Source organism: Odocoileus virginianus, chromosome 16 (genome assembly GCF_023699985.2).
Source record: "Odocoileus virginianus isolate 20LAN1187 ecotype Illinois chromosome 16, Ovbor_1.2, whole genome shotgun sequence".
In the NCBI taxonomy this organism is placed as follows: domain Eukaryota; kingdom Metazoa; phylum Chordata; class Mammalia; order Artiodactyla; family Cervidae; genus Odocoileus; species Odocoileus virginianus.
Window position 1 is genome coordinate 15465860 of NC_069689.1, and position 22960 is coordinate 15488819.

Below are 22960 nucleotides of genomic sequence, written 5' to 3' on the forward strand. Positions count from 1 at the left end.
AAGCTTTGCAGCACTTCAGCCAAGGGTCCCAGGTCCAAACCTGTCTCAGTGGATCTGCAGCCTTTCTTAGTTAATCTCACAGATGGATCACTACTGGGGAAACACGGAATCAATGATATGTGACAATTTAAAATTTGAGTTGCCAATTTCCCTTTTGTAGAAGTTGTACTTACGTAAGTATCCACCAACAGGGCTCAAGAGAAATTGTTGTCTCTTCACATTTCGTGTTTTGTTACGTTTTGGAACATATCTGCTGTAACCCATTCATTCAAGGACTTGGCTTTGAAAATTTGTGCAGAAACATTTCTGGGGAAAGAGCGCTCCTCTTTGGATGCCAGCAGGGGGCGCCCGCTCCCCTCCTGAGTGTAACTGGTTTCTTGCATTTGCCCCACAAAGCCCCCGCAGCCCAGCTAAAGCTGAGCAAATCCTGGCCCCACACAGGATGGGAAGGTTTTGGAAATATCCTAATTATCTCAACCCTTTCACAAGGCTAGTCTGTGGCAGCTTCCTCTTAGTCAAGGACATGGCTTCAGATTGAATATAAAAATGTCATTTGATTTCACAATTAATTTCTCCCTGTAAATACCAGGGTGGGTGGTAAAGCACACCCGGCCCCTCTGTCAATCCCCAGGGCTTGTGAAAGTTGCCAGTGTTCCCGGCGAGTTGATAAGGGAATATTTGGGACCTGAGATAATGAAACATGCTTTATATTCAGATAAAGATCTTTTGTTGTGTTTTCCTTGCAAGGTGGGGGAGCGGGTACGTAAAAGTGAGTATGAAATAGGAGCTTCTCTGCTAATTCAGTGCTCTGGGAATGCAACCCCAGTCCCCGAATCCCACTACTCAGGGCTGGGACTAAGGAGAGGTGGCCAGGGTCCTTGCCTTGGGCACAAAGTTTCAGGAAGGGAATAGTGTACAGTGGCACCGCAGTGACCAAGATAGCAACTGAATGCCATGTGTTTTTAAATCAGGCTGTGCTGGGTCTCCTGGCTGCCTGCAGGCTTTTCTGCAGTGGCGGTGAGCGGCGCATGGACTCCTGGGTGTGGCGGCTTCTCCTGCAGGGCACCGGCCTCGGTGGTTGCGGCACGCGGGCTCCAGAGCGCAGATTTAGTAGCCAGGGTGCATGGCCCAGCTGTGTCACAGCACGTGGAATCCTCCCGAACCAGGGAGGCCATTGTCTTATGTTCTTGTGAAACAATCTCTCTGAAATGCAGGCCTAAGTATGACGTTCCCTGTTCAGCATCTCTGCTGACTGGCGTGGCCTTCTGATATCTTCTGTCTCCTGAATCTCCTGGAAAGTAAGCCTGGTCTCCTGCCCACTGCCTTAAATCCTACCCCAGATACAGGGAGCTCTGCCACCATCAAGGCAACTCAGATGGTAGGATCCCTGGCGCTCAGGCCTCTTCTTTGACCTTGCAGTCTCATGGGCATCCCTGGTCTGGACCGAGCCCTGCTGCAGGAGTCCCGCTCACTGAGTAAGTTTCCACCCATCTTGGGGCTGGGTTTCCCGCTCACTGAGTGAATTCCCACCCATCCTTATCAGTGAAATGAGGTTGAACTTGATGATATTTTCTTTTTTAAAATTTTTATTAGATTCATAGATCCCTTGTATTCTTTACTCAGTACTCCCCACTGGTAGCGTCTTAATCTAAGTATGGTACAATATCACAGCCAGGAAGCTGACCATATAATTTTTCAGATTGCACCAGTCTGACATGCACTCATTTTGATGATATCTAAAGCCTCTTCTAGTTCACAGGAGGAAATTTCCCACCTGTTCCTCATCAAACCTGTGACTCATCTCTGGAGAACAAGAAACCTTCTGTGTCCATTGCAACACCCGGGAGACTCCCTAGGCTGGGACTTAGGGGGGCTTAGTGCTGCTAATTTTCCATGACAGTTGGGGTGATGGATGCCGCGGGGGAGGGCAGCCAGCAGCCGTGGATTCACAGGACAGGCTCGAAGCCAGAAGTGGGCTGGAGAAGAAGTTGTACTCAGCCCTTCAGAAGAGAGAGAGAGAGAAAAAAAACAGGGGCATGGAGCTGGGAGGGTGGGTCTTTTCTTAATTAATAGATTCCATTAAATTTTATTTACTTAATTTTTGACTGTGCTGGGTCTTTTGCTGTGCGGGCTTTTCCTCTAGTTGCAGCAAGCTGGAGGTGCCTCTCTAGCTGGGGAGCATGGGCTTCTCACTGCTGTGGCTTCCGTTGTTGCAGGGCACAGGTTCTGGGGCACGTGGACTCCTAGTTGCCTGATCTTCCTTGATCAGGGATCGAACCAGTGTCCCCTGCATTGGGAGGTGGACTCTTTATTACTGAGCCACCAGTGATAAAGCCCATCAGATGAATGTCTGATTCATCCGGCCATGCCAGGTGTGAGCCCTACAAGGTGAGCCTGGGCCTGGACCCAGGTGTGAATACCCCAGGTGAACCCGTCAATGAGAGCCATGGGAACTCAAAAATATTCATTTCTCCCTCAGCGTTGATCCTTTTAACCAAGGCAGGAATTTTTCTACCTGCAAATGAGTAATTGACCTTCCCAGCAGAAGGACAACAGAATCCCCAGCTGTAGGAGTGAGCGCTGTGCTTTGGTTAATATGACAGGCGGCCCATAAATCACCTGTGTGCCTATCAGAGCCCGTGTTGACTGTCTGCTGTTGAACTTCAGGTCAGTGAGCAATGCTGTGACTTCTGAGGCCAGCACACTCTTCCATAGCACGTGGGACTGTTTTTTGCAAGCCCTGTAAGGATTTTTGAAGCCGCAGCTTTAAAGCAGGGCCCGAGAAAGAAGGATAGAGGACATGCTGGGGTCAGTGCACGAGAGACTGGGTCTTATTTTCTCTTTCCAATTTTCCCTTCCTGCCTGGATGCTTCTGTCCATTCTGGCCACTATGCTGTTGGGGCTTTGCTCACTGGGTCCTGTGCAGGGACTCAGAAACTGCGCTGCATTGGAGGCAAGCAAGCCGGCTGAGTCCAGCCTCCACCCCTGGGGAGGGGGCCTGTCTGTTGGCAGCAGCGCCGCTACCCAACTCCAAAGAACTGATGTCCTGGGGAAGCCCCAGGAGGTCAGCCCTGAGAGGCCAGGCATGTACCTCTGCCTGTCTCCTGCTTCAGCTCCCGACGTAAGTGCCTGGCAATAGTAGACGCTTAATAAACATCAGCTGAGTGATCGAAGGAGTGAAGACTGCATTGCAAGAGCTTCCAAGTGCTCAAGTGAAGCCCGAGGGTGGGGACTTTTTACGGAATTTAAATATTTGTCAAACACCTCCCCCCCCACCCCCCCGCCCCCGGTCCAGAGTAGATATGTGGGGAGGCAGGATACTGCCTGTTGACTTAAATCCAGGCCTCCTGAATCTCTCTCTCTCTGTGCTCTCCAGGAGGCTGACAGGAGCTGGGCCGCCGATCAAAGGGCTGTTCCTAATGGCATACAGGGGTCTGGTGGCCCAGCCCCTGCCTGCCTCTCCATCACCAGCCCCAGGAACTCTGCCTCCTTGCCATTTCCTGAATGAACCTGGGTCTCCTTTGATGTCCCATGAGGATGGGTCCTTCTCATGCAACAGGAGAGGTCCCTTCTCCCCAGCCCTTCCTTGGAGACTGGCCTTGGCACCGGGCCCACTGGCCTCTCCCCCGCCCCGGTCCTTCCAGCACCTTGCCTGCCTGACTGCCCACCCCCCACCTCACTGGTCTTTGACTGTCTTTTCTTAATTAATGAAAGTGAAAAGTGGAAGTGAAGTCGCTCAGTTGTGTCTGACTCTTTACGACCCCAGGGACTGTAGCCCACCAGGCTCCTCCGTCATGAGATTCTCCAGGCAACAATCCTGGAGTGGGTTGCCATTTCCTTCTCCAGGAGATCTTCCCGACCCAGGGATTGAACCCAAGTCTCCCTCATTGTAGGCAGACGCTTTACCCTCTGAGACACCAGGGAAGTCTTAATTAATATATTCCATTAAAGTTTATTTACTTATTTAATTTTTGACTGTGCCGGGCCTTTGGTGCTGTGCGGGCTTCTTCTCTAGTTGTGGCGAGTGGGGCCTCCTCTCTAGCTCCGGTGGGTGGCCGCCTCACTGCGGTGGCTTCTGTTGTCGCAGAGCACGGCTTCTGGGGCACGCGGGCTCCTAGGTGCGGCTCCCGGGCTTTGTTGCCCCGCGGATGCGAGATCTTCCTAGACCAGGGATCGAACCAGTGTCCCCTGCATTGGGAGGTGGATTCTTTATCACTGAGCCCCCAGGGGAGCCCGCATGGCCACCCTTGATCCTTGTGCTATCCTGGGGTGGCTCCACGTCTGGAACGTTCAGGGCAAACCTTCCTACTTTGTGGCCACGACCTCCTGTTTTTCTTGCTCTGGATGCTCCCTTTAACCCCTGTCCTTTAACCATATCAGCGTCACTCTGCTTCCCTCGTCTCCTACGTTCATTCACTCCCCTAATTTAGCCATTGTCCATAGTGCCACCAGAATCCCCAGCACCTGCTCATCTGACAAATCCCACCCCTGGAGCAGTCCACTGCCTGCCATATCTGGGCCCGCTGAGGTTGGCCAGAGTGATTAACTCACATAAGCAATGCATGCGGGCTCCCTGGTGATCCAGTGGTGAGGAATCCCCCTGCCAAGGCAGAGGTCACAGATTCCACCCCTGATCTGGGAAGATCCCACAGGCAGAGATGTAGCTACGCCCATGCACCACAACTGCTAGTGACCGCTCACTCCAGAGCCCGTGCTCCCCACAAGAGGAGCCGCTGCCACGAGAAGCCTTGCCCTGCAACTCGAGAGGAGCTCCCGCTCGCCGCAACTGGAGAGAGCCCCAGAGCAGCAAGGAAGACCCGGCACGGCCCAAAATAAACAAATTAAAAACTTTTTAAAAAATGATCATCTAGAGAAAATGCACACCTCCAGCCAGGTGCTCACAGTCCTTGAAACACCTCCATGCTTCCCTCCTGCCCTTGACCATCAGAGATTCTCCCAACACCTGCTTCTCCTCAAACCTCAAATCCCTCCCTGACAGCCTCATCCTACCTTCCTTCTTCCTCCTTCTTAACCTGTGAACCCTCCTGCCTCTGGGTCTGATTTTTCTTTTCTCGAGAGCACTTCTTTCCCCCATTTTGTTTGTCTTTGGGGATTTTAGGTCTCTTCCTCCAGGAAGCCCCTCTGGATGGCTCCTTCCCCACCCCCGAGGCTGGACGCCCTCAGAGCACCTGCTGTCACCTGACAGCTGATGGTCCCGCTCTGTGATGCTCTCCTGACTCTCATCCCTGTTGCCACGAACTCCTGGGAGGCAGACCTTCTCAGGGTCATCAGTGGGACCCTGGTAGCAAGAAAGGCGTGGAGGCATTCAATTCTCTTTCACCCGCAGCCCGCACTTCCTACCTGTGTGTCCTGGTTCTGCCTCCCTCTCTCCATGTAGCAGGTTCCTGTTGCTGTTTAGCCGTTGTTTAGTCGTGTCCGACTCTTTTGTGACCCCGTGGACTGTAGCCCTCCAGGCTCCTCTGTCCATGGAATTCCCCAGGCAAGAACACTGGAGTGGGTTGCCGTTTTCTCCTCCAGGGGACCTTCCGGACACAGGGATGGAACCTGCATCTCTTGCAACTCCTGCATCTGCTGAGTCACCAGGGAAGCCCGTACCAGATTCTGCCCCTTAACTCGGCTCACAGTTTACTCCCTTTGCAACCTGTATTTTGGTAATCCTGGAAGGAGCCCATCCTCTTTCCCTCTGAATGCCCCAGGTATAGGTCTATGTCACCTGTATGCAATTTCTCATTTACTTTTTTTATACTATAATTATTTTGATCTCCATAAGTTCCTTGCAGATAGGATCTCTAGCTATATCATCTCTCTGATCCTGGCAGTTCACCTAGAACATTTTGGAAGGATAAATGGAACTGCAATAAGAGATGCTTATTGGAAATTTGTTTCCTACTGCTGTGACAAATTAACCATAAACTCGGTGACTTATTAAAAACAACATGGATTTATTATCTTCCGGTTCTAGAAGCCAGGCCTCCAAAGCAGTGTCACTGGGCTGCAGTCAGGTCAGCACAGCTAGTTCCTGCTGGAGGCTCCAGGGAGAGCCCATTTCCCTGCCATTTCATCCTCTACAGGGCGCCTGCAGTCCTTGGCTTGTGGCCCCTTCATTGCATCCTTCCAATCTTCTCTGACTCTGACACTTCTGCCTGCCCTTTATAAGTACCTTTGTGATGATACTAGACTCATCCAAATAGGCCAGGGTAACCTCCCTATCTCAAGATCCTTAGCTTAATCATGCCTGCAAAGTCTCCATTACCGCATAAACATTCCCAGGCTCCAGGAAGAGGTCTTGGCTTATGTGGGCGGGTGGGTGGGGCATCATTCAGTCTACTGTTGCTGTTCAGTCGCTAAATCATGTCCGACTCTTTGTGACCACATAGACTGCAGCACACCAGGCCTCCCGTCCCCCACCAACTCCCGAAGTTTGCTCAAAATCATGTCTGTTGAATTGGTGATGCCATCCAACCATCTCACCCTCTGTTGCCCCCTTCTCCATATTTATGATGTCAGTAATAATGAATAAGGAAGCCACACTTCTTGGCCCCCTGCTGTGTTAATTCCGCCAGAAAAGTTGGAGCGTCTCTTTCCTATGGGATGAGGCTACCCGAGTAAGACTCCCAGGAATGCATCGTTTATAAAGTTCCCAGACTTTGGTCCTGAAAAGCTGGCCCCAAAAGACATAAATCACTGGATTCAGGCAGCTGTTGACAAAAGCAAAGAAGTTGGCACTCTGCAGGCCCAGATCGATGAAATTCTCCCAGAAGCAGCCTCTGACAGCCCTCACCTGGAACAGAAACTCCAGGAAGGCAAAGAAGTGGTAGGGCGCCCAGCAGAGCAGGAAGGCGGACACGAGGGTGAGGATCAGGGCGGTGGTCCTGCCATCCCTGGGCCCACCACACCTCGTCCTGCTGATGTCCCGCTGCCCCCGCAGAGCTGCCAGAATGTGATAGTTGAAGAAAATGATTGCAGCCAAAGGGAGGAGAAAACTCAGCAGGGTTAACTCCACCATCCTTGCAAAGGGCCAGGCATCGTGGGGGTACCGCAGCACACAGGCGGAGACATTCAACTCCGGCACAGTCTTGACGGAGCGCAGCAGGAACGTGGGGAGACTCAGGAGGGCCCCCACAGCCCAGATGAGCAGACAGGTGCCCTGGGCCCATCGCCGCCGCCGCCGCCTCCGGCTGGCCATGGGGTGCACCAGCACGCGGTAGCGGTCCTGGCTGATGGCCACCACCAGGAAGATGCTGATGAAGAGGTTGGCCTTGATGACGCCATTGACCAGGCGGCAGAGGAGGGCGCCGAAAGGCCAGTTGAATTCATTCCGGATGTTCTCCGCCCAGAAGGGCAAGCCCAAGACGAACACCAGGTCAGAAGCTGCCAGGTTGGCCAGGTAGATTTCTGCCGCATTCAGACGCTGTCGGGCCACGAGGAAGACGGATAGCACGAAGAGGTTCCCCAGCAGCCCGCAGAGGCAGATGGAGATGACGCAGGTGGGCAACACTCTGTGAAGCAGTGCCCAGGCTTCCCAAGCTTCGTCACAGGATGTGGCGTTCGGGGGCAGGGGCTGGCTCTGGTTGGGAGTCTGGAGCTCCAGGAGGGCCCAGGACGCCATCCACGGTGACCTGCAAGGCACAGAGCATCGGAGCATCACGTGGGAGGCAGCCGACTCTAATCCTCGACCTATCCAGCCTGCCTCCGGTTGGTTTGGGAAAATAAAGTTTTATAGGCACATGGCCACACTCATTCATTTACATTTTGTGCTACAACAGCAGAGTTGTTTTTTTTTTTTTTTAAATTAATTAAGTTATTTTAATTGGAGGCTAATGACTTCACAATATTGTAGTGGGTTTGCCATACATTGACATGAATCAGCCATGGGTGTACAGAGCTGAGTGGTTGACACAGTGGCTGTTTGGCCCGAAAATATTAATCATCCATTCCCTTAGAGCTTCACTAGAGACTCAGATGGTAAAGAATCTGCCCGCAATGCAGGAGACCTGTGTTCGATCCCTGGGTCAGGAAGATCTCCTGGAGGAGGGAATGGCTACCAACTCCAGTATTCTTACCTGGAGAATTCCATGGACAGAGGAGCCTGGTGGGCTATAGCTCATGGAATCTCAAAGAGTTGGGCAAGACTGAGCAACTAATGACTAACACTTTCACTTTTCCTTTAGAGAAAAAGCTTGCCAACCCTGAGTATAAAGGAAAAGATGAAGGCTTTGAAACCCAAGTTCAAATCCTGATGCAACCACGTGGTGTGGGCCACTTAGAGCCCCTGAGTTTTATTTTCCTTTTTGAAAATTGGAGCTAATCGTATCCTTCTTGTGGGATTATGTCGAAGACTGTATCTACGGAAAACTTGACCTGGTCGCCTGGCCTAGAGGAAGCACTAAGTGGAAGCGGGGGATGAGTCTTATTTACAATCATACTATTATGATTAGCAGTTCAACAAATATTTAGTGAGCACCTACTTTGTGCCGGAACTTTGCCAGGCACTGGAGATACAGGGCCCAGACCCCTGAAAGTGCTTACCATCTAGGCAGACAGGAGACAGTGCTTGATGGCTGAAGACAGAATGAAGCAAGGAAGAGTCCTGGCCAGTGGAGATGTTGGTCCATTGGAACTGGGACCAGTAGGATGGAGAGGGTGGAGTCAATAGTAGAAGGTGTGGGGTTTCTGGGGCGTCACACCTAAAAATCCTCCCACCGTTTGGATAAGCTAATATATGCACAGTGTTTCAAAAGGTCTCTGGCTCTCTGTAGGCACTTGCTACCTGTTAACTATTGTTATTATTTTGCTTATCCTTAGCAATGCTTGAGAGTTCTTCAGCTGGGCACAGCTCACAGTATCCAACACAAGATGCCGCATAACAGAGCTGATCTCCAGAGAGTCTGTTTGGCTCTGCAGACTTAGGTAATCGCTTTGTGACTCTGAGCCTGACTTTCCTCTTCTGACCTTCTCGCTGTGACACTGAAAGCCACATGCTATGCCATTCACATCGGGTCAAAACCATGTGTCCCTCCATTCGTTCATCAACTGGACAAATATGTACTGAGCACCCACTACGTGCCAGACATGGTTCTAGGCATTTGTGACAAGCAGTAACAAACAGCCAACACCTCCCCCCCACCCCCACAAGGTGCCTCTAGCCTCGTGGGAGGAGAGAAGCAACGATAGGAAGCACAGGGAACAAACCCGTTAGCCCGGGAGAAGAGCTGTGGCCAGGCATTAGACATATTCCGAGGATAGGAACATCACGATTTTCCAATTGTGTGTGTGTCATGAGAAAGGAGGGGTTGCATGATGCCTAGATTTGGGGCCTGAGAACCTGGAAATGGCAAATAGATGGGAAAACAGTGGAAACAGTGGCTGACTTTATTTTTGGGGGCTCCAAAATCACTGCAGATGGTGACTACAGCCATGAAATTGAAAGATGCTTATTCCTTGGAAGGAAAGTTATTAGCATATTAAAAAGTAGAGACATTCTTTGCCAACAAAGGTCCATCTAATCAAGGCTATGGTTTTTCCAGTAGTCATGTATGGATGTGAGAGTCGGACTATAAAGAAAGCTGAGCCCAGAAGAATTGATGCTTTTGAACTGTGGTGTTGGAGAAGACTCTTGAGAGTCCCTTGGACTGCAAGGAGATCCAACCAGTCCATCCTAAAGGAGATCAGTCCTGAGTGTTCATTAGAGGAACTGACGTTGAAGCTGAAACTCCAATACTTTGGCCACCTGATGCAAAGAGCTGACTCATTTGATAAGCCCCTGATGCTGGGAAAGATTGAGGGCAGGAGGAGAAGGGGACAACAGAGGATGAGATGGTTGGATGGCATCACTGACTCAATGGACATGGGTTTGGATAAACTCCGGGAGTTGGTGATGGACAGGGAGGCCTGGCGTGCTGTGGTCTATGGGGTCGCAAAGAATCGGACACGACTGAGTGACTGAACTGAACTGAACCTGGAAATATGAACTCGCCATCAACTGAACTGGATGGAGTGGAGATAGGGCAAGTTTTTAGGGAGATGGTCAGGACTTGACCTTTGGACATGTGAGGCTGAACTGTCTGTTGGACATCAGGTGGGGATGCCAAGGTAGTGAGCTACATATGATTGGTGTTAAGAGACCAAGTCTGAGAGTGATACATCCGCATCCTTGGGAGGTGTTTTTTGTTGTTGTTGTTTTGTTTTTAATATTTATTATATTTATTTGGATTCACTGAGTCTTAGCTGTGGCATGAGGGATCTTCGATCTTAGTTGTGGCATGCAAACTCTTAACTGTGGCTTGGGAGATCTAGTTCTCTGACCAGGGATCAAACTCAAACCCCCTATACTAGGAGCTCAGAGTCTTAGCCACTGGACCAGCAGGGGAAGTCCCCATCACTGGGAGTTGTAATCATATGGATGGTGTTTGGTATTTAAAGCCACAGAACCGGGTGAAATCACCAAGTGAGAGTGTAGGCAGAGGAGAGAACCAGCTGCTAGGCTGCCAGTTGACCGGTCAGCAAAGAACACAGGAAGTGAGGGGTTAGGAGGCGGTTTAAAGATGTCTGCGGCTTAAAGAGGTCTGACCTAGAGCGTAAAGAATAATAGGAATGCTCTTATTTTGTCATTGATTTCAGGGCATAAATCCACAGCAAAATATTTATTTTGTTATTTGGTGATACTTACAATTTCACAATAAGCCCTTCTGGCAGCAATGAGCAAAAAAAGTTTAATGACAATTTAAGTCCTGAACTTCTGTCTCTGGGAAATTGATGATGAATGTGTAACTTGCACAAAATATTGATGCTTACATCACAAAGTGGGCCTTTAGCGATTTCTCTGACCTCAAGAAAACCTGACACAAAGCTGCTACTTCAGAAACTGTTATTTTTCAAAGATCAGCCCGAAAACATCAATTTCACTTTATCGCTGCAGAAGATGCTGTCATAGGTCACCCTGGGAGGATGACTTTTCACTTAGAGCAAACAAGTATTCTTTAAGTCAGCTCATTTTCAGCGTCATGCTATCTTGTATCCACACTACAATAGAAGTGATAGCTGATTAATGAGAAAGTTCCATAAGAAATCCACAGGCAGTGAAATGGAGCCAGTCTGATAACTGTCTTCAAATAGAAAAGTCAGTCAATTTCAATTACGATTCAAGTTTTTAATCCAGTTCATGGAATCAAAGCAAAACTTATGAAAGTTCACCCTGGCAAAGTGAAAAAATGTATGTTTTGTGAATGCTGTTCTAAATTCAGTTTAAATTGTTCACATTGGAAAGAAAGTTGTATTTTTCTGATGATCACACACATTTTGGTGGGGCCCAGTGTCACAGAAACAATATTCTTGCTCAAACAAGAGACCAGTGAAGCAGAAATGTACTTTCAACAAGTTGTAGTTGCAGACCCAATTTTTAACTGCATACAAATAAGCTTCATAACGTGTGTGTGCATGCTCAGTTGCTCAGTTGTGTCAGACTTTTTGTGACCCCACAGACTATAACCTGCCAGGCTCCTCTGTCCATGGAATTTTCCAGGCAAGAACACTGGAGAGGGTTGGCGTTTCCTCCTTCAGGGGATCTTCCCAACCCAGGGATCGAACCCGCATCTCTCGCATCTCCTGCATTAGCAGGTGGATTCTTTACCCCTGCGCCACCTGGGAGGCCTGAAACTTCACTATCGTTGACAAGATCTACAAAGTTTTACAGCATAAGTTTCGTAGTTCAGACTTATTGAACTACGAACTTTTGTGATGAAGTTGATGAGGAAGTAAAAACAACTTTAGCATGTATTTTCTTTCTCTGCTGTCCTTCATCAATCAATTTTAGAAGATGTGGATTCTAAGTGCCTTAAAATGTTATTAAACTATTTGTTATAGCAGAGATGAGAATTTTTGATGAATTTGTTCTAAATCAATGAGGAACGGAGCACCAAACAACAGCTTCATGAGCTTTTAGCAGAGCGTAGTTATTGAAAATAAAGCTTTATGCAGAAAATAATTGAAATTTATAGCCACAGAAGGAAAGGAGAAAATGATCAAACTAAGTGAGGGGAGGTCAAATGATACAGAAAATTTAATATTTGAATTCTATAATGAGCTTTGGAATATCCCAATTTGTGGGAAGAATCTTTTCAATTGGAGAAGTTCATATTCTGTACAAAATGAGGTGAAGTTGTGAAAGCCCATAATCTGCACCATCTGAATTTGACAAAGCATTCAAAACTTTTAAGTAGCTGCAACTTATTTGAAGAGTCTAATATGCTAAAAATATTTGTTGAAGGAGCTCAAATTAAGGCAAAAAGACAGCACCTGTGAAAATATCTGGGTTGAAATATTTACATAATTCCATATGCAAAGTATCAGACTTGAGGATAGCCTCTGCTTAGCAGAATTAGCTCAGTTTGTCAGATACCTCAACACCTGCAGAGAACATCTTCATTAAATATATTCTGGTCCAAGAGACAAGTCAATTGAAGGTGCTTAATTTAAATTTATTAACCATAAAATTTGAAGAAAAAATTCAGGCAATTATATGGAACCATTCAAAACAATAAGACCATATTGAAAGAAAAACACATTCTTTTGAAAATGCCAGTGACATATGAGAGTCAGGTAAAAGCCTAAGAAACTGATTATAGCCCATGGGGAGGTACCCAAAGTAATTATCTTGCTTAAAATATTTTGTAATGTTTAACATAAAGAAAACATTTTGTTTTGCTATTATATTTAGGTGTGTATTTAGATTTTTGGGGGAGAAACATTTACTAGAACTACTTTATAACTCCATCCATGTAATATTTATTGTATGTACGCATTCATACATAAGTAAATACATAAATTTTTTGAAAATAGGTTTTTTTTTTTCTTTTTTAATTTGGCTATGCCAGGCCTCAGTTGTGGCATCTGGGATCTAGTTCCCTGGCCAGAGATTGAATCTGGGATGCCTGCATTGAGAGCGTGAAGTCTTAGCCACTGGATCACCAGGAAAGTCCCTGAAAATAGTTTTTAATTAGAACTATTTTATAACTGGCTTCCCTGGTGCCTCAGGCGGTAAAGAATCCACTTGCAATGCAGGAGATGTGGGCTCAGTCCGGGTTGGGAAGATCCCCTGGAGGGGGGCATGGCTACCCACTCCAGTATTCTTGTATGGAGAATCCCATGGACAGAGGAGCCTGGCTGGCCACAGTCCATAGGATCACACGGAGTCAGACATGACTGAAGCTACTGAGCATGTATGCAAGCACTTTATAACTATATTAATATAATATAACTAATTCACTGGTGAATGTATATATACATATACATATACGACTGAAGCAACTTAGCCTGCATGAATGCACATATATATTGCATTGGCCAAAAGTTGGAGTTTTTCTGTAACCTGAAAGAACTTTCTGACCAACCCAATGTAATTACATATGCATATTTTTTGAAAATAGCTTTTGATTGAACTACCCTATAACTCCATCAATATAATGTAATCACTGGAAGTGTTTAATAGTGATTTGCCGTCATAGCCACAGGATAGCAACACACCCAGGAAACCTGACTTGTCAGGAACGCGGTGAGCACAGCCCCCCGCCTCCAGCAGCCCCCTTGTACTACACACACGGGTGGGAGCTGCCTGCTCAAACCGCCACTGGGCGTCCTGCCGTTCCTGTGTGCCTCTGTTCACGCCGAGGAAGCTCTATGTGCCAGGGAAAGCCCACACAGTGCCTCACCCCCAGTCTCCCCCGACACTGGGGTGCAGAGTGAGCCAGACCTGATCCTTCACTGGCAGCCACACCTGTGATCTGCGGGTGTGCTGGGCTTTAGGGAGCCCAATCCTGACAACTTGCCTGGGAGGAGGACGGCTGTCTTTGTGCCCATTGTACAGACAGGCAAACAGAGGTGAAGGGAAGAGACTTGCCCATGTTCACCCAGTGACAGGAGCCAGTCTGTTTATGCACAGCTCTTCTTCCAGGCTCAGCTCAGAGCCCAGGCCTCTTTCACCCAGTGTGCTGTGACTATAAAGAGAACAGACCTGGGGTCCGGGAGCCTGGGCTTAGGTCCTGGGGTCCCCAAACTGTGATTTGGGGCAAGCCAGGTAACTTCTCTGAGCCTCAGTTTGTTCATCTGTAGAATGGGAGTAACAGCAGTTGTTACAAAGCATCATGGTGAGGACTGATGAGATCAAGCCTGTAGAATCCCCTTGCAGGTTGCAAAGCATCCAATACGAGGCTCGAATAGTGCTAAACCACACAACAACAATAATAACAGCAGGGACGACAGTAGCAATAATAGTACTACTAGTGATGCTGATAAGTATCCTGGTCCCTCCAGTGTAAAAAGCCTCTCCTTCGCGTCGGCTACTCTGCTGGTGGAACACTAGGTTAGAAAGTGCCAAGAGAGCCCTTTTCTGCTTTTCCTGAGCTGTGGGCCAGTTCAGGGGCTACCTGGCACTCAGCGCACTAGGAAACTAAACCACTAACTTTGGAAAGCTGAGCTCCGGGAGGCCTGGCTTCTCGGTGAAGGGATTCTCATTCATCTCCAGCCTCAGAGTCTTCACCCCCGAGGGGTTTAAGAAGGAGCAGGAGGGAGGGAAGGGGTTTCTTGTGGGCACCGAGAGAGCCCCCCGATCGCTCTGCTTAGCTTCTCTCCCCTTCCTTCTCCTTCAGGTCACCTTGAACATGTGAGACAGGAGTTCAAGTCCCCTCTGAAGTGTGGGACAGGGCAGGAGAGGGTGGCCTTGGGGGGCAGTGGATGTGGCCCAGCTCCTGTGTGCTCCTCAGGGACCGCAGGGTAGCAAGAAGCAGGGGCTGCCCGGGCACCGCCAGACCAAAGCTGGGGCCAAACCCCAGGGACGTGGGGTTGGCAGAACAATAGTCCCCAAAGATGTCCATGTCCTGGTCCCTGGGACCTGCAGATATGTCCCCTACATGGCAGAAGGGACTTTGCAGATGGGATTGAGTTAAGAACCTTGAGATGGGGAGAAGATGCTGGATTATGGAGGTGGGCTTGATGTCATCACAGGTGAAAGTGAAACAGGGAGGCAGGGGAGGGGGTCAGAGTCAGAAAGAGATTAGAAGATGTTATGAAGATGGAGAAGGGGCCACGAGCTAAGGAACACAGGCGGCCTCTAGAAGCTCGAAAAAGCCTCCAGAGGGAGCCTAATCCTGCCAGCACCTTAACATGAGCCCATCGCAGCCGATTTTAAAGTTTTGACCTCCAGAACGGTAAGAGAATTTTGTGCTGTTTCAAGCCACTGTGCGTGCGTGCTCAGTCGCTGTCACGTCCGATTCTTTGCAATCCCCTGGACTGTGGCCCACCAGGCTCTTCTGTCCATGGGATTCTGCAGGCAAGAATGCTGGAGTGGGTTGCCATGCCCTTCTCCAGGGAGTCTTCCTGACCCAGGGATTGAACCTGCGCCTCTTATGTCTCCTGCCATTGGCAGGTGTGTTCTTTACCACTGGCGCTCCCTGGGTTTGTGTTAATTTGTTACAACCCCAGTTGGATACTAATACAGGGGGCAAGACTTCACCCTGCCCAGAAAACCAGCAACTGTCACCTACGCCACCTGCAGAGACCGAATCTGACTGGTTCAGCAGACATCCCCCTCCATCCCAGGGGGCCCGGCTGTGTCTGTGGCCGCTGTAGCCACAGTGAGTCTGCTCAAGCCGAACTTATTTTCAGGGGGTCTTTACCAGCTGCTGCCCATGTTTATGTAAAGTTGGCCAGAAAGCAGAAATCTTTTGTTTGCCCCGAGTTTTAGCTCTGATATTTGCCTTGCACATAGAATGTGGTCAGAATCCAGCAGCTATTGATATTATTAGTCATATTTGATCCTATTTTAAAAACGCACAAGTGATACTGGGCAAATCTATTAGAGATGACTTATTCTGTAATTTCCATGTGGCATTTTCTGAGTTCCCCACATGAAAACATTGGCATGTGCTGCTTCTTCAATAAAATAGCCTTCTTCAAATTAATTCCAGTTTCAACAGTGAGGTGACAATAAATGTATTTGAAATACAGACACAGATATTAAAGGATGTCAACCCAGTGACATCATAAGGTACTGGTTTTTTTTTAAATTTAGAATTTCTCTTTCATTTTTGTCTATTAATTCAGCAAGAAATAGTTGTTAAAAATAACATCATAGCATATCACTTAGCAAAACAATTCCTCAGCTTCATGCATTTTTCCCTTCCATTACCTTTTGATTTTCTCAAATGTTTAAGTTGAGGGAAAATGTACTGGAATCAAAACTTCAAAAAATTGTTCAATTTTTTCTACATAAGTTAATCCTCATCTTTGAGTATCTATATAATAATAGACTCATTTTCAAAGGACAATTTTCATAAAAAATAAAAGTTTAAATATTTTTATGAATGGTAAACAGTCTAATATTCATTATATTTCTCTTTTTAAAATTTCTCAAGAAGGCCTCATTTAACTCTAAAAATCATAAAACCTTGATCTTGTTTCACCACAAATGGCCAGATAACACAATTTCTCTTAGTAGAGAAGTAGGCTTATTTTGTCTAATATTTTATAACATTGTAAAATCCTTACATGTTTGTTTCTGCCTATCTCCATTTTAACAGAGTAACCAACATACTACATTTCTCATAAATTTGCACATGTGAAACTATCTCCCTTCCCTCCCATGTTTACCTGAAATACAATACCTTGTTCAATATAAGATGCTGTTTTCAATCCACAAACAACCCAACAAGCTATGAGTGTTATGAAATTTTGTAAGTGATCCTCGGAGACTGATTTGATTTTTATAAATCAGAATCCGTAGACCGTAACTGGTCAGCGTCCACATGGAACTCTGATGTCTGTATTCAGTCTCTACATGTTTCATGTGAGTTTGAGGTAAAGAGCCACTGGAAATAATCTCCTATTTCAAACATCCTTCCTCCTCTCTTCTGGAAAAGCAGCTAAAACCCAAAGGAGGCATGGGATACAGGTGTCTTAAATGGATTTAAAATTATGTTTAAAAAAATACATCTACAGAAAGTTGAAAACTCAGCCAGTATAAGTTGTAAAAGGAAACTTTTTTCTGAGATATGGACCTTCTATTTTACTTTTGTAAGAGAGAGAAAAAAAGATGCTCATTTACTTACTCAGGCAAAATGAAAGGGATCACAACTTCAGCCGGGCTTTCTGATGGTGCGAGCTGTCTTTGGAGAGAAAGAGCAGAGCAGAGCAGAGCTTCTCTGCTCTGGGAAGCACCGTGGAAGCCTGGTGGCCTTAAATTACCTAAACCCCCCTCTGATGATGATGTCATCGGCTGGACTGCTGAAAAAATGAGTCTATCAGATGGAGGAAACAAACTGGGATTTTGAAATGAAAACTGCTTTGCACTTACGGGCTGTCAAGCGATTACTCAGCTACCATGTCCATCCCTGCTTTGGTAACATCTGGAATGGCCTGCGATCTAGCCCAAGAATGGTATAACGGTCAACCTGCCCTGGAAACACATTTTGGCATCGCTGAGCCCCACAAGCCTCGCTGGGCAGTGATGGACACTGAGTGAGGACTTGGCCTCTTCACACTGGGGACCTGAATGCCTGGGGTTCTGCAGCAAATTTCTTGGGAGTTGACTTGAATGCCTCCTTTTGAATTCTGATCATGAAGGGTGTGTTTCCAAGAATCCATCACTGTAGACCCCATTAAGCAAACAGTGAGCCACAGAAAGCTTGACTCATGTGGTATGCAGAGCTGAGTAAGATCAGATGCACTTTCCCCTAAACCCCCGCGGCAGTTCTGAAGTCCATTTTTGAGATACTTCTGCAGATGCCAAGTTTAACCATTCAGGACCTCATCTTCAGATAGAAATTTCGGGCTTTCTTTGAGAGTCAGACCTCAAGAGCCTTGGGCCAAATGCCAAATACTTTTCATCTTAGCTCCTAAAATTGATGCTCTTAAACTCCCTCCCTGACGGCAGGAGAATGCTTCCACACCAAGGCTTGATTCCCACTTCTGAGAAGTGACCCCCAAATCTCAGGCCCCAGTGCTCCCCAAACCCTAGTCCTGCCTCTCGGATGCTCTGCTTGTGTTTCTTGATGTCACCGTGAACCTGGAGTGTCTGGAGCAGAAAACATCCTCTTTGTCTTCAGAATCTGCCCTTTTCACCGTGTCTTCCTTTTCTGATAATGACATCTCAGTGGGGACAAACTGCACTTGTGAATTTGCTAGTGGTTTTCTCACATTGCTGGACATCTTAAAATTGTGGAAGCAGGTTTTGCAGTTTTTTTTTTAAAAGGGATACTCCATGAAGCAGATGTGTATTTTCGGGAGGAAGCTGGAATCTGTCTCTGGGGAAGGACCTTTCATGTCAGGAAAGATTTGAGACTGTAAAGTCCTGAGGATGCCTGCCATCATTTTGGGGTAGATTTTGACCAGATGAAGTTCCCCAAATCCCAGTGCTTCCTGATTAGTAACGTAAATCAGGGTCTCACCTGCCGGACCTGCCAGCCACAGAGGGCGGTTAGTTTTTTCTTCCTTTGCTATGTGTTTAGACAGGACTGTTTCTGAGAAGCATCTGGTCTCAGGAGATGTCCACCTGCTCCAGCACAGTGGTATCCACAGGAGATCATGACACCAGTCCTGCCCGGAGGTGGGGCTCACAGGCCCGGATGTGGCTTCATCTCACGCCGAGGACGGACCGTGGGAAGTGGCCTGTGTATGGCAGGGACACGTGGCCGGGACTGTCGGTGTCTCACAGGCGCTAGAAAGGGCTGAGTAAGTGGCCCCTGTGGCCCCAAGGCCTTGGGGGCCCCACCCCACATGTGTGATGAAAAGTTTTCTAAAAAAAAAAAAAGTGGATGCTCCCACTGTCACTCGCTCGCAATGCAAAAAGGGAAGTGGATTTCCAGGGAAGAGAGGATTTCCCTCTGCCTCTGGGGCTGTGGGGTGCGGAAGCCTGAATTCTGAGGACAGGATGCAGGAACCCCATGTGTAGGAAGGGACCACGGATTGCTGGAACAAGGAGAAGATGGCAGGAGGCTGACAGTGACGTGGCAGCATCCTGGTGTGAGATGCTCTGGGTGAAAGTCCCCTGGGTACTGGGACCTTGGGGGTATAGGTGTAGATATTCATAAAAGCAACAGAGAGAAGTCATAAATATTAGTGGACATGGCTGACATGGAGACATCTTCACAGATATCCAAGATAAAGATAGGTAACATCCCTGAAAGGTCATAAAATTAATGTACATCCATGTTTACTAAAAATAATTAGGCCCCCTTTCATAAACCATAGAAATCACAATCCTCTGATGATTATATCAGAAGAATAAGAATGCTTCAGAATTCCTGTAATCTGTACTCAGATCGATAATCATGCAGTGGATTGTGAAAGGCTTTGTTCAGACTGTACGTGAACTTAATACACATTAATTAATAAAACTGCCTTTTAATGTGCTCGGTCATGTCTGATTCTTTGTGACCCCTTGGACTGTCCATGGGGACAGAGGGGCTCCTCTGTCCATGGGATTCTCCAGGCAAGAATACTGGGGTGGGTTGCCATGACCTTCTCCAGGGGATCTTCCTGACCTGGGGACGGAATTCACATCTCTAGCGTCTCCTTCATTGGCAGGTGGGTTCTTTACCACTGATGCCACCTGGGAGTCCCCTAAAATTATTTTAACAGGTTTAAAATGATTGTTGTAACTGATTTAAAGTGACTGGTTACAACAAGGGACTTCCCTGGTGGTCCAGTGACCACCAGTGGTTAAGAATCCGCCTTCCAATGTAGGGTACACAGGTTTGATCCCTGGTAGGGAAACCAGGATCCTACATGCTACAGAGCGAGTAAACCCATGTGCTGCAGCTGAGACCTGCTGCAACCAATAAATAAATATTTTTTTAAAAAATGATTACAACAGATACCATCTTAAGGCACAAAGAGGTGGCCGGTGGAAGACCCAGGGCTGCAGTCCACAAACAGAGGATAGCCTGGCAAGCTGGGTGGTCAGATGACCTTCCCTGGGATTGTTCTTAATGCTAACACAGAAGGACTCCAAGCAGGTACGGTGGGCTCAGAAGACGCTGGAAGCAGATTCAAGGAAAGGATGAGCTGTAGTTTGAGGTTGGGGACACACAGGTCATGTCCCCACCGTGACATTCAGTATGACTTTCCAGCTCTCCAGCAACTAAACCTTGGACTCACAGGTCTTTTTTCCTTTCTAGTCACATCGAGCAGTTTCTTCAAGGTCAAACACTGGTATATCTCATCCAGCACATCTCTACAAATGACTAAGCATCTGGGTCTCTACGAATGATAACTATATGCAAAGCACCTGGGGTGGGGGTCCCCACTCAGTCCTTACAACATCCAGCATCTCTCTGACCATCTCCACTGCAGATAAAGAAAGGAACTCGGGGCAACTTCTGGGATGAAGCTGGGATGAAAGGCAGCGATCTCATTTCTGTCCAGCCCGAGCGTTCCTTCCCATCTGAGTTTTAAACGCTCCTGCAATGAATAAGTCTGCAACAAAGAACCCCAAACCAATCTCCTTGCTTTCTGATTTTTCTCCTCTCAGTCTATCCTTGGGCGAGATGAATATTCCAGAAGCACTTAGATTTTGTCACTTCACCGGCCCAACTGTCTGGAATCCACAGGCTCCTGGTTGGTCCTGCTGTATCTCCTGGAGCCAGCCTCAATCTGGGTCTTGTTCCAGCTGACAGGGGTGTCCCATGAACCTAATACATCTGGACTCGCCTACCTGTGAGCATTCGCTGGAAATCACATCCCAGTCCTCCGTCTCTGCTTCAAGTCCATGCGTCATTCAAAGCCCACTGTAACCTCCACTCCTCTGGGAGCACAGGTCTGGTCGCTCTCCCTTCTGTTCTGCAAACACGTGGGGAGCAGCTCCCTGGGGCCAGGGGCAAGCTGGGAGCCAGGGGCAGAGAGGATGGCTCAGTGTCCACCCTGGGTTGTTCACGCTCACACGGACAAGGCAGGCATTCAAGAGACACTTGAAGCCAAGTGTGGCAAGCATCACGGTAAGAAAGAGCCCAACTGTAGCACCGGGGGTGGGAGGGCAGGAGGGCTGGGGTCAGAATAAGGGGTCATGATGTCAGGGGGATAAAAATAAAATCCTCCATGTAGGTTTACCAAAGCACACAGATCCAGAAATCTATGGGGGAGACAGCTGCCCACCTGAGTGTGTCCTGGGCATTCAGGCAGCCACAGGTGCTGACCTGGTCTGAGTTCATGGCCATTTAGAAGCCAAGGGCTCTGAGCTCCAGTCACTCTGTAGAGAAAACTCTGCTGGGACAGGGGTGCCGTGGATCAGGACAGTTGAAGAAAATTCACGGAAAACTCTCCATCCCCATGTGGGCCTTGCTCGAGGAGATTAGGTTTTCTTAACTGGGCAGTGGGCTCACCAGACCCTCCTCTTAGGGAAGCTGGGAGGATCCCGGGAACTAACACAACTAACTAACACTAACATGCCAGCCTGACATGTGCTGGCATTCAGGAAGCCTCCCAGGGCAGCACTTGGAAGGGCCTGGCTGGAGGGGGCCGGCTATGCTCCTGTGTGTTGGAAAGCCGAAGTCGGACCGTGGCGTGTCCTGTCTCAGGCCCAGGAGGACACTAAGATTTGACAGAGGTCCTCAAGGCCACAGTGGCCCGCCCCCTGCTGCATTTCTGAGCGTCCCTCTCACTGTCTCTGTCTGCTCCCTGACATCCTCGTTCTGTTTTTTGAGAGGATTATTTCTTAAAGTCTTTATATGAACTTGACACAATATTGCTTCTCTCTTGTTTTGGTTTTTTGGCCAGGAGGCATATGAGATCTTAGCTCTCCAACCAGGGGTGGAACCCACAGCCCCTGCATCGGAAGCCAGGAAAGTTCTCTCTTCGCTCTGTTTTGAATAAACCACTTCATCAGACTTCCCGGTGGCTTAGATGGTAAAGCATCTGTCTACAACATGGGATTCCTCGGTTCGATCCCTGGGTCGGGAAGACTCCCTGGAGAAGGCAATGGCACCCCACTCCAGTACTCTTGCCTAGAAAATCCCATGGACAGAGGAGCCTAGTGTCCATGGGGTTGCAAAGAGTCGGACACGACTGAGCGACTACACTTTCTTTCACTTTCTCCTACCTCGGGACCTTTGCACGGGCCAGTCTCTCTGCCTGGAGTGCCCTTCTCATTGGGACCTGCACACTCACTCCTTCAGGTCCTTGTGGTCCTCACACACCCGCCCTTATCAGAGAGCCCTTCCCTGAAACATCCCTCCTGCGCTTGCCTGGCTTCACTGTTCGTTACAGTGGTTACCATCACCCGGATAAATTCAGCTGTTCATCTTTTACTTCCTCTTTCTCTCACCAGAACATGAGCTGCGCCCAGCAAAGGGTTTACTGCTTTTAATTCAAGTCATGTTCACAACTCCTACAACAGGGCTCACGTGCTTGATAAATATCTGCAGAATGACTTCATAAACCTATTTATCTTGTTGGCCAGAAAATTCATTAGAGCTTTCTGCAACATCTCTCGGAAAAACCCAAATAAACTTCTTGGATGACACAATATTTATATACACAAGAATATCAACAGCTTGCTTCTATATAAACATGTATGTCCCAAGCCCCCTGTGGGTGCCAGGCCCTTTGTGGGCATTGGAGGGACAGAGCCCTCACTGGTCCTGTGAACAGCTCTTGTCTGGCTGAGGACAAAGACAGCCAGACAGCTGGGGACTATACTTTGTGGAATGCAAAGTGGCAGTGAAGTGCCAAAGTTGCATCTGAGTATCAAGACTGAAAGGATTTAATTCTGCTCAAGGCAGAGCTGGGAAAATTCATGGTGGAGGGATATTTGAGCTGGGTTTTGAGAGATGAATAGGAGTTTGGACGGCAGGCAAGCTGAGAAAAACACTGTTGATGAAAGGACCCACATGCTTATCATAAATGCCCAGGTACACAGATGTATTTGTGGAAGACTCACTTGGAACTTGGAGTC

The 22960-nt window shown here is 48.0% G+C and overlaps 1 protein-coding gene across 2 annotated transcripts; it reads right to left on the reverse strand.

The window, feature by feature from the left end:
• Nucleotides 1–5943: 5943 nt before the first annotated feature.
• BDKRB1 (bradykinin receptor B1) lies at nucleotides 5944–21195 on the reverse strand. 2 transcript variants are annotated; one of them, XM_070477877.1, is made up of 2 exons: nucleotides 20726–21195; nucleotides 5944–7640 (listed from the first exon to the last, which is right to left on the reverse strand). In XM_070477877.1, the coding sequence occupies exon 2, from the start codon at nucleotides 7628–7630 to the stop codon at nucleotides 6572–6574; it is 1059 nt and encodes a 352-aa protein (XP_070333978.1). In that variant the 5' UTR covers nucleotides 7631–7640; nucleotides 20726–21195; the 3' UTR covers nucleotides 5944–6571. The 2 variants fall into 2 exon arrangements, with proteins under 2 accessions (XP_070333978.1, XP_020754748.2); XM_020899089.2 differs by lacking the exon at nucleotides 20726–21195 and adding an exon at nucleotides 17121–17180.
• Between the last annotated feature and the right edge of the window lie 1765 nt (nucleotides 21196–22960).